The sequence below is a fragment of the Centruroides sculpturatus genome, unplaced genomic scaffold, assembly GCF_000671375.1.
Source record: "Centruroides sculpturatus isolate CEXI.00-Female unplaced genomic scaffold, Cexi_2.0 scaffold2143, whole genome shotgun sequence".
In the NCBI taxonomy this organism is placed as follows: domain Eukaryota; kingdom Metazoa; phylum Arthropoda; class Arachnida; order Scorpiones; family Buthidae; genus Centruroides; species Centruroides sculpturatus.
The window spans coordinates 54703-66238 of record NW_019386343.1 but is presented as its reverse complement, the minus strand read 5'-3'; the positions used below and the strand labels follow the sequence as shown (position 1 = coordinate 66238).

At 33.1% G+C, this 11536-nt stretch overlaps 1 protein-coding gene across 1 annotated transcript; it reads left to right on the top strand.

Moving 5' to 3' along the window:
• Positions 1–3265: 3265 nt before the first annotated feature.
• LOC111614625 (zinc finger BED domain-containing protein 1-like) lies at positions 3266–5389 on the top strand. The gene is made up of 3 exons (XM_023355989.1): positions 3266–3466; positions 3530–3755; positions 3828–5389. The coding sequence occupies exons 1-3, from the start codon at positions 3266–3268 to the stop codon at positions 5387–5389; spliced, it is 1989 nt and encodes a 662-aa protein (XP_023211757.1).
• Positions 5390–11536: the final 6147 nt, after the last annotated feature.

Genomic DNA, 11536 nt, shown 5'->3' with positions numbered 1-11536 from the left:
ACCATAACCTGTTGTGACAAATGCAGGGTGTGACAGTGGAGTACAGTGAAATAGCAACTGCTTGGTTAGAACACAGAGTTTGATCTGACAAGCTGTATATACTACACATACCAAAAAAACGAAAGGGGATAAGGTATGAATTACAAGAATGTAGTTATATAAACAAAAGTCTAGACACATCTGGAATGTCCCTAGGAGAGCGTTATGATACTCACCAACATAGGATATGTGTTATTACAAAAACTACAGATAAATTTGCATCTACAGAGAAATTAATTAATATAATTATCAGGCTGATTTTTATCATATGTTTTCTAAAATTACAAATTATTTGAAAATTGCTTTTTTTCTGTTTAACATATACCTCTAATCTCCTTTTCAATAAATAAATACATGTTAATATAATTAAAGAATTCTAATTGAATTATCATCAGTTTCTAAGTCTACAATTTAATCTTAAAATTAGACCTATAATAAAATATATTATTTTAACCTCAATTTTCTAAAGTTTCGTAATATATCAGCTAATAATAATGTGGCAACGTATTGATATCATTTTAAATAATCTTTACAATAAAAATTTTTGTAACCCATTAGACATTGGGTATATGTTCTGAAATAAATTAGCAAAGATGAATTTTTAATAGCTAATACACTAAAATCTATATAAAAATTGTATGATCTCATTTGTAAAATAAAAAAAAATAAGAAATTTTTTATACGGGTGCGAGAATGCATTTTAGAAATTCATGGGAGCGCTGCAAGTAGAAGAGTCTAGGAACAATTGATATAAATCAGTGTTCCACAGGTGGTGTGCCGTCACAAGGTGAAAGGTGTGACGTAAACTTTTATATATTCTATTATTTGTTAAGGTTTATTTATATATTTTTTATCACAGTTGCTCTGTTCTTTATGTTCGTATTTCATCCTTTGCCGCAGAACTGATGAAAGAACACGATGTTTATTCTATATTATAAGCCACGCATTTTTATATATTCTAGAAAATTAAATGTAAAATGAATTCGCTTGCAGGTGTTGATGTCTGTTTAATTAATAATAATGATAAGAAGAAAATCATAATGATGATAATAATAATAGATTAGTCGAATTAGGTAATTTTATTAATAGTATCGTATCATACATATTTTAGGGTAATAACATTTTTGTGTGCCGTGTTGAGTCATGGGTGTGCCGCGATTTGAAAAAAGGTTGCAAAACACTGATCTAAATGACAATAAGAAATTGTTAATACAGGATGATTGTGATCATTGTTGGTAATGTTTTAATTCGGTAATTCGTTATAAAAACAGTTTATGATGGTAAATATTATTCCTATAGAATATTTTCGTGTTGGAAATAAAAATATGTTAAAGGTTCTTTTTGTTATTAATAATTTATTATTTTTTTATTACCAAACATTGGTTTAAGTAGACTCAAAGAATTTAATCAAAAAAATGTTAAATAAGAAAACAATTTATAAGCATCGCATTGAGTTTGCTCTTTTTGAGGGTATGTTATACTATTTTTAAAAAAATATAGGACGTTGCCCAGAAATAATGCTCAGTTTAGGCATTTCTTATAGGAGTTAAACTGTATGTTAAATACAAAATATTTTTCTTTCACCTTAGTATAAATAGTTGTTGATTTTGAATAACCACCCATCTTGCTTAAACTTTGAATTCAACCGTAAGACAAAAAACTGTTTTTTCCAAAAATGATTAGTAACGACTACAAAATTAACTTTTGAGTTTTCTTTAAATAGTTCATATTAGTATTTTATTATTTTAGATAAAACTGGGTTATAATTGGTGCTGAGGTAGCCTATTTACATTTTAAAATATAAAATATTTGTGATCATACTGAGAATTCTAACAAGATAATCAGGTTTCTGTAGGTTTTCCAATTGTGAGTATTATTAAATTGTCAATTTGTACTCTGATATAAAATTTTTTAAAAACTGTAAGACATTGCAATCTCTTACCATTATATTATGATATTTTAATAATTCGAATATACTTTATAGATGAAAATTTTTTAAAGAAAAAGAATTTTAAAAATTTTTGTAAATAAGAGTGAATTAAGAAATCAGAATCAAGCCTTTACTTCGAATTCCGCTATAGAATAAAGAAGGGTTTTTCACTCTTATATAAAATCTTTACTTAATTTATCAATTATCTTTATTTGTATTTGGTTAGTGCCTGTTACAATAAGGTGTATAAATTAGTAAAATGCATTTGATTTTATCATGTGTTATCACATTATTTCGAACATAACCTTTTTAATATATAACGTCATTTGCATTAATATATTGTTTTGATATTATTAATACAACTATTTAAATTTATAATATTAAACAGATACAAGACATTTTTGAAAATATTTGTATAAATTATATATAGTTGTAGTTTTTGCAATATGAAAAAACATATATTTTATAGATTTTTATTGGTGACTTTATTCAATACAAAGAAGTTATATATTTATGTCTCGCAACTTCTGAGCTTCTTTACATAAATAGTTAGTTAGTTAGTTAGTTAGCTAATTTTTATTGGCACAAAAGCCATGCAGGCTATACTGCGCCACGACACATGGTAAGATTGAAGGTACGAAATACAGTAAATAGGAAAACACATATACACCGAACAGTTTAACCATTAAAAAGCCAATGGTGATATATATATATATAATCTAAAATATAATTAATAAATAAATAAACAACAACAAAAAATATATAAATAAACAACAAAAAATATATACAATAATTTAAATATGCAACACAAAGTAAATAAAACTATACAATAAATAAATCATCATATTTCTATATACATATTAATGACTTTCAGAAAGTCCAGTATATTATCCAGATTTGGCCTCTGGCCCAAAATGTCTCTAAAGCTTGCATTTCCGAAATGCTGTCTACGAATCTGATCAAAAGCAACACAGTTGCAAAATATGTGTTTAACACTTACAGCACAGTTGCAGTGCTGACATACTGGTTCGTCATCTNACCGCTCGGCCATCCGGCCGCTTAATAATATATCATGTACTGTACATGTTTACCTTTTAATAAAAAAATATTTGTTTTTTACTCACAATAAAAAACCTAATTGTTTTATTTCTAAGTTTAACATCCCAATTTTAAAATGTCTGGGTCAGCAATTTTGAAAAGGTGGCAACACTGGCTGTTTGTTTGTGGCACCATTTTCCAAAGTGCCAGACTGTGCGACTTGTTGTGTGATTTGCGAGTGATTTAAAGTTTTAAACTATGCCAAAATTACTGCAAACCTACTTTACCAAAAGTTCTAAACAGTTTTCTTGCTGTAAATTATGTAAAAAACAAGTTAAAACATCAGGAAATACAACTAACTTGTGGTCCCATCTGAGATCTAACCACAAAGGAATTTTGGGGTTAGGTTTACAGACACATTCAAAACCTCAAGTAAAGGAAGTAATTATGGAAGCTGAAGTAAGTTTATGTTTAAACTTAAACAAAATATGGTTTATCATAATTTCTGGTTACTTGATTTAGAAATCGAACGAACCTGAATCAGAAGTGGAAAAAGAAATCGATGTTTCCTCGCAGACAGAGACGAACTCAATAGATTTGCATTACAGTACAAAAAGTAAATCGTTATGTTCGTCCAGTTCCAGAAACGATTCTCGCCTAAGTTTTGGTCAAAGTCCTACTCCCAGTCTCATGCTGGCTGAAACAGAATCTATTCCATCAATGTTTAAGAATGCAACTGATTTTCAAAGTAAGTGTAGCCTGCTAAAATTAGGTACAATATGTTATGGATATTAAACACAATTTTAATATACAATTTCAGGTGGTGGTAGAAAAGACAGGGCTTTCAACGACGCTCTTGTAAACTTAATTTGTAAGGAGAACTTACCCCTATCGTTTTGTGAATCTGAGGCTTTTAAAAAATTTTGCAAAATTGCAGCGCCACTCTACAAAGTACCAAACCGGAAAAAAATTCGTGAAATGATTGAGGAAAAGTATAAGGCTGTGTCAGCTTTACTTCGCTTGAAAATTTCTACTGTCCAACATCTTTCATTAACAACTGATATATGGACTGATACTTACAATAATACAAGTCACATGTCTCTTACATGCCATTTCATAGATGGTAGTGAATTTGAGTCGGTGGCGTTAGGAGTTAAAGAATTGCAAGACAGGCATACTGCTGATTATATAAGTGAGATTTTACAATCAATGTGTGATGAGTGGGGAATCGAGAAACATCAGGTTATGGCTGTTGTAACCGACAACGGTGCCAATGTTTCTAAAGCTGTGAAGGATTTATTTGGGCGAGACAAACACTTACGCTGTTTTGCGCACACTTTAAACTTGGTTGCTGTAAAGGCAGTGGAAGAAACAAAGGATTTACATGCTATAATTTTAGAGGTTAAAGATATTGTAAAGTATTTTAAACATTCAGTTGTAGCATCAGAAAAATTAAAAAGCATTCAGGCTCAAAATAAATCGAAGAAAATAAAATTGAAACAATCTGTGCCAACACGCTGGAACTCTACTCTAGAGATGTTGGCGAGATTTGTAGAACTAAGTCATGATGTAAGTGCAGTATTACTAAGTTTTCACAGTGCACCTCGTATGATTTCTGCATACAATCTTCAAGTACTAAGAGAAGTGATCGATATTTTGAAACCATTTGATCAGCTGACGAAACAGATATCAGGTGAAAAATATATTACAGTCAGTTCTATACTGCCAATGATAAGCTGTATGACCAAAGCCACAGCTGCCAGAACTCCTATGGAAACAGTAGGAAAAAATTTTCAGGTTGCCATGTTGAATTCCCTGGCACACTATTTTAAGGATGCCGAAAGCAACTACTTGCTAGCCATTTCTACTATACTTGATCCACGATTTAAAAGGCTGCATTTTAATTCGCCATTAGCTTGTTCACAAGCAATATCTCACATCAATGAGACCCTACAAGATATTTCGAGAACAAATAATGAAGGGGACAAGCATCAGTTACAAGATAGGTTAGTACAGACTGCTAACAGTGACGATATCTGGAGCTTCCACACCTGTCTAGCTGCAAAGCAGACAGGCACTGAAACGCAGGGAGACTCAGGTAGCTTGGTTACAGACTTAAAACAGTACTTAAATCAAAATTTGTTAGACCATAAATGCTGCCCCTTAAAAGAATGGGAACATTTGTCTGCCATATTTCCAAATATGAAGAAGCTAGCAGACCAGTATTACTGTATCCCAGGAAGCTCTGTTCCGTCGGAAAGATTGTTTTCTAAAGTGGGTCTCATTATGACGACGAGACGAAACAGGCTTGCAAGCTCAATCCTTGCAAAGCTAACGTTTTTATCATCCCTCTCCGAGAAATGGTTTATTACAACATATTAAGTTAGTAGGCTAAGTAATACAGAGTTTAAAATGTATCGAGTAAAATCGTAAAAATAATAAACAAACAAACAAGTTACGTAATGCAATTGTGTGTGTAGTGGTATTTGGTAATTTCTGAGTTCATTATTATCTTTTTTTTTTGCAAATTTTGGGTCCAGTGCATTACAGTATTGCTGGGTTGGATTCTCACGCTGTTAAAAGTAAAAGTGAAAGAAATGTTATGTATGTTTCTTCGCACGAGGATTTAACTTAAGTACCTTTTTAAGATACCCTTCCCTGTTATGATTTTTAAACCTGCAAGGCAAAATTTTAACCCTAGTAGTCAAAATTCCCAGCTTAGTCCGATATTTTCCAATATATCGATATTTTTTTGATGATATTAGATAATATCATTATCGGCTTTGTGGATTATCGATATATCGACACATCGATATTTACAAAATTTTTCCCATCACTAGTTTTAAGGTAGGAAATAACCTTGTGATCTGGTCAAGCCGTAAACAAACTACTGTTAGCCTTTCAACGTGAAAAGTAGAATATGTAGCAATTACCGAGGCTAGTAAGGAAGCAATTTGAATTAAATCGCTATTAAGAGAAGTGCTATCGAGCGAACTTAAAACAAAAACGATTTGTATATTTTCTGATAATCAAGCAGCAATATGTTTGGCCAACGGGGAAGGCTCTCACAAAAGGGCAAAGCATAGTGACGTGAAATTGCATTTTGTAAAGGACCTCGTCAGTAAAGGTAAAATAAAACTAAGATATATCTCGACTGAAAATATGCCTACAGATATATTGACAAAGGCACTCGGTCCTAATAAGCACAAGAAATGTTGTAAACTATTGGGTCTTAATATTCGCTAATATTAAATATGTTAACTGATGTTATTGAAAGATCTTTGGCCACGCAACAGCCAGGCGGGGGATTGTTAGGAATGTGACTGTCACGTGTTAAAAAGTTTATCTCCTGGTCTTAGATGGTGATAGAATGCGATGTACGGTGACACTTGTATTTTTTTCTCGTTGCTCTGAATTATTGCTAATTTTCTAACGTGCAGTGTGTCTGTAGCTCTTCGTAAAATAAAGACGTATAGAAGTTTCGTCCGTCTCCCGTTTACATCCTTGCTGGCTCAGTTTATCCAACTTCACCAACAAAACTTACTAACAAACTGTTTCTGCCATCGACTTCAAAAATTATAATTCTATTGAAATACTTCGCCGTTGATTAACGCGTATACCCGTTTCCGATGCAAATTGATTTGGAATAAGATCGAAACAATATAATGTATAACCGTTTTTATATTTGTCATGCGATATATTTGTAGATTTGTGATAGTAAATACATCTGGCATTTTCAAATAACAGGAGATAAGATTTCTTGTATAAATCTTATCGCTATTATCAGAAGTATGTAATTTAGAAGGAATTATTTCATTGTTTTTCGATAGACATATGTAATTTAAATTTAAATTTTTAAAATAAAATATTTTCTATGCTTCACATTTTAATTAAAAGTCCAAGTTTTTTTTTTCTAATAGAGAAAGGTGAACGTCGGAATCTTAAATCTCTTTTGGTTTTAACTTAACTTGGGGAGAAGACTCTGCCAATTTCTTTCCTATTTTCCGCCTAATAATATGCATTTTATAATAAGAATCCNTTCAGCTCCTAGTGACCCCACCCACCATGGGGCCCAACAAGGGGATGCCGTCACATGGGAGACTCCCATACACTGTCACACCAGGGTTTCCCAAGAGCTATACCCTCACAATGCAGTCAAGAAGAGCACATCTTGTCTGACATGTCTGCCCGATCTGCATCGATCAGTTGACTCCAAGCCGAGGTCAAGAATGACTCAACGACCAGCCGATTGACTCAAACGGAGCCTGATTTGAGCCTCCCGTTTACCCGAAGCAGGGGCCAAAGCAGTGTGTTGGGGACGTTATGTTGCCCCTCAACTACCAGGATCCCCTTTCCGGCATACGGGACACCACGCACGGCAAACACGTGGGTGGGCGTTCAGATCGCAAGGATGGTAAAGATGAGTTACTAAACCATCTCTGGGAGGTCCCCTCACCACGGACAGGAACCCACATTGAGGGGTTTTTACATAAATAAAAAATGTGGATTTCGGAATATGTATTCTTACATCTAAGACAACAACGGTTAGATAATTCGTAAATGTAATTATTGATTATCATTATCTCCTTATAAAATTTTAACTGAATGAAGGACTTCCTATATTAAGAGATAAATTCGAGGACATCAGCGAAAAAACAATCGGGAACTTGGCGTTAATGTTTATGACGAATCTCAGGTGAGAGGTATAGGTTTACACAATAATTTGCATGAGAGACTCTTTTTCCTCTTAATTGACCTGTCTGTCAGTTGTAGTAATGATATTGTTTTAGTTATTTGACGAAACCGTGTCTTCTTTTTTCTTGTTTCTTCTGATTCTATGTCACGACTTGGTGCATTTATAGACACTTGGCAGATAATTCCATTTCCAATAATTCCAATTAAGGTGTTCTAATATATATGTTTACTTGCTGAGCACGTTTAAGGTTATAGTTATGGCGGCACCGGTAAAAACGTACAAGATATACAGGAAGTTGGTGTTAAAGATGATTAAAGCAAGTTGTAAGTTAGACTTTTTAAGAGAATGTTTAAAGAACAAAGTCTATCCCATGTCGATCTATCGAATTAGCTTCCCTACGGAATGCCGTTCGCTTATAGTTAAGTTCCGTTTAGCATGCCTCAAGAAATCTATTAGANAAGATGAATTTTTAATAGCTAATACACTAAAATCTATATAAAAATTGTATGATCTCATTTGTAAAATAAAAAAAAATAAGAAATTTTTTATACGGGTGCGAGAATGCATTTTAGAAATTCATGGGAGCGCTGCAAGTAGAAGAGTCTAGGAACAATTGATATAAATCAGTGTTCCACAGGTGGTGTGCCGTCACAAGGTGAAAGGTGTGACGTAAACTTTTATATATTCTATTATTTGTTAAGGTTTATTTATATATTTTTTATCACAGTTGCTCTGTTCTTTATGTTCGTATTTCATCCTTTGCCGCAGAACTGATGAAAGAACACGATGTTTATTCTATATTATAAGCCACGCATTTTTATATATTCTAGAAAATTAAATGTAAAATGAATTCGCTTGCAGGTGTTGATGTCTGTTTAATTAATAATAATGATAAGAAGAAAATCATAATGATGATAATAATAATAGATTAGTCGAATTAGGTAATTTTATTAATAGTATCGTATCATACATATTTTAGGGTAATAACATTTTTGTGTGCCGTGTTGAGTCATGGGTGTGCCGCGATTTGAAAAAAGGTTGCAAAACACTGATCTAAATGACAATAAGAAATTGTTAATACAGGATGATTGTGATCATTGTTGGTAATGTTTTAATTCGGTAATTCGTTATAAAAACAGTTTATGATGGTAAATATTATTCCTATAGAATATTTTCGTGTTGGAAATAAAAATATGTTAAAGGTTCTTTTTGTTATTAATAATTTATTATTTTTTTATTACCAAACATTGGTTTAAGTAGACTCAAAGAATTTAATCAAAAAAATGTTAAATAAGAAAACAATTTATAAGCATCGCATTGAGTTTGCTCTTTTTGAGGGTATGTTATACTATTTTTAAAAAAATATAGGACGTTGCCCAGAAATAATGCTCAGTTTAGGCATTTCTTATAGGAGTTAAACTGTATGTTAAANTTAAGCCGGATGCACACATGCGGCGCGGCAAGGAAAAGCGGCAGGATGACGTCACTTTTTCTCGCCGCAGAAGTCGATTTTGTGCCGCTTTTCTCGTGCCGCAAAAGTTGGTTGAATTTTATCTTTTGCGGCAACCGCCGCCAAGACGCGTTTCTATCAGCCAATAACAGTTCGTCTGACAGTCACGTGATAAAATAGAACCACGTGGTGTTTTAATGGCGGACGGTTCAACAAAGTTCATTGTGAAAACTAACAGAAGAAACAGAGGAGATATGGCATTCGATACGGAGGCATTTATTGGAATGGTCGAAAATTATCCTTTCCTATACGATAAAAGCAGAAAGGAATTTAAAGATGTTTCTTTTAAATACACTTATTGGACGGCAATAGGAACTGCTTTTAATATTTCGGGTAAGTACATAAAATTTTTAATAGAAACTTTTATATATAGTCGTTTACAATGTTTTATTTTCTAGCTGAAGAAGCCATAAAAAAATGGAAAAATTTGGAAGATAGGTATACAAAGTTAAAGAACAATATAAGTAAGTCGAAAAGAAGTGGTGCAGCTACTTCTGAAATTTACAAGACAAATTGGAAGTATTTCGACTTACTGGATAATATGCTAAAAGGCGGATTGAGAAATGAACACTTAGAGTAAGAAAGTATTAACAAGTTAACACTATTTTAATATATTTTGTGTTCATTAAAACTAAATATTGTTTATCTTGTAGAACATGCTCGAATATACCAGAAACCATGCCTCAATCAGAATGTGAATTAATGGTAATGTATTATGAATAATATATATATATATATATATAAATTTTAACTTCAGTGCCTTTTGTCCACATAAAAGCTAAATTATAAGAAATACTGAGATTTCTAGCTTAAGGTTAAGTTGCTGATAAAACAATGTAGAAGTTCTCTTTGTTTGTCAATAGTACAAAGACAATTCCAACAACTTAAAGACAATGCATATGATTCTTTATAAATTGTACACATCATAATGATATAGAATAAGTTGCAGTGATCAAATGTTTACATATAATTGTAGCTATAAAAATAAAAAATGTATGCTCAACATCTCACNTCGGTGCTATTTGTTCTGCCAGAATTTCATCCTGGCAAACAAAAGCTAAGCCAACATAGTTATCAGATTTAGATCCATCGGTGTATATAGGAATTGAATTCCTGTTACGATGCTGAATTTCTGCGAAGTGCTGTCTATAGACGTAGTCTGGCGTGGTTTCTTTAGAGAACTGCTTTAAGCTTAAATCAACATCAATCGGTGAAGTTTGCCAAGGTGAAATACTATTAACCTCAACATGTGAGATGTTGCTTGTGTCTATGTCAATCGTGCTGCTTACATTCTCCATTCTTATGTCGAATGTGGGGACACAACTCGTCCGAGCGGCAAATAATCTTTTCAGCTGAGTATCTGGACAATCAGCTGTAAGTTTTTTCTGAGATTTTTGTTTAATGTAATAAAAAAGAGACAACTGTTCTCTCCTGAGTGATAGTGGAAGCTCATAAGCATCCACATACAAACTTTGAACAGGGGAAGTTCGAAATGCACTGGTGCACAAACGCAAAGCTTGATGGTGGATTGGATCCAGCATCCGAAGAGTAGATTCTCGCGCAGAGCCATAAACAATGCAACCGTAGTCCAGCTTAGAGCAGACAAGGGCCCTAAAAATCCTGAGCATCGAAACTTTGTCTGCTCCCCAGGATGAGCAGCATAGTACCTTTAAAAGGTTTAGAGATTTTAAACATCTACTCTTCAGGTTGCGCAAGTGTGGCAAAAATGTCAGTTTTTGGTCTAAAGTAATACCCAAAAACTTAGTCTCATTCACCATTGAGATTTTATCCCCGTTTAGGTAAATTTCCGGATCCAAGTGCATACCACGCCTTCGGCAAAAGTGGATGCATGAGGTCTTCTCTGTATTAAAAGTAAAATCATTGGTCTTGGACCAGTTGTCTATGCGATTTAAAGAGGTTTGCAGTTGTCTCTCAATGAAACTCATATTACTAGACTGGCAGGAGATCTGAAAATCATCCACGTACAAAGAGTGTTTTACACTGGGAGGAAGACAGTTAGCTATGTTGTTGATTTTGATTAGGAACAGAGTCACACTCAAAATAGAGCCTTGAGGGACACCTTCTTCTTGCGTAAAAGGTCTAGATAAAGTGTTGCCTATCCTGACTTGGAATCTTCGATTCTGCAGGAAGTTTTTTATAAAAGCTGGCAAATTACCACACAATCCAAATTTGTGCAAATCACAAAGTATTCCATATCGCCAGCAGCAATCGTAGGCCTTCTCTATATCAAAAAATACAGACACTAAGTGCTGTCGTCTAACAAACGCTTCGCGTACAGATGTTTCAAGGTTTACTAAATTGT

Bases quoted from the DNA above. Each gene is read 5' to 3' on its own strand.
- LOC111614625 (XM_023355989.1), top strand. From the start codon at position 3,266: ATGCCAAAATTACTGCAAACCTACTTTACCAAAAGTTCTAAACAGTTT. The intron at 3,467-3,529 runs GTAAGTTTATGT...TACTTGATTTAG, and splicing joins AAGTAATTATGGAAGCTGAA to AAATCGAACGAACCTGAATC. The intron at 3,756-3,827 runs GTAAGTGTAGCC...ATACAATTTCAG, and splicing joins GAATGCAACTGATTTTCAAA to GTGGTGGTAGAAAAGACAGG.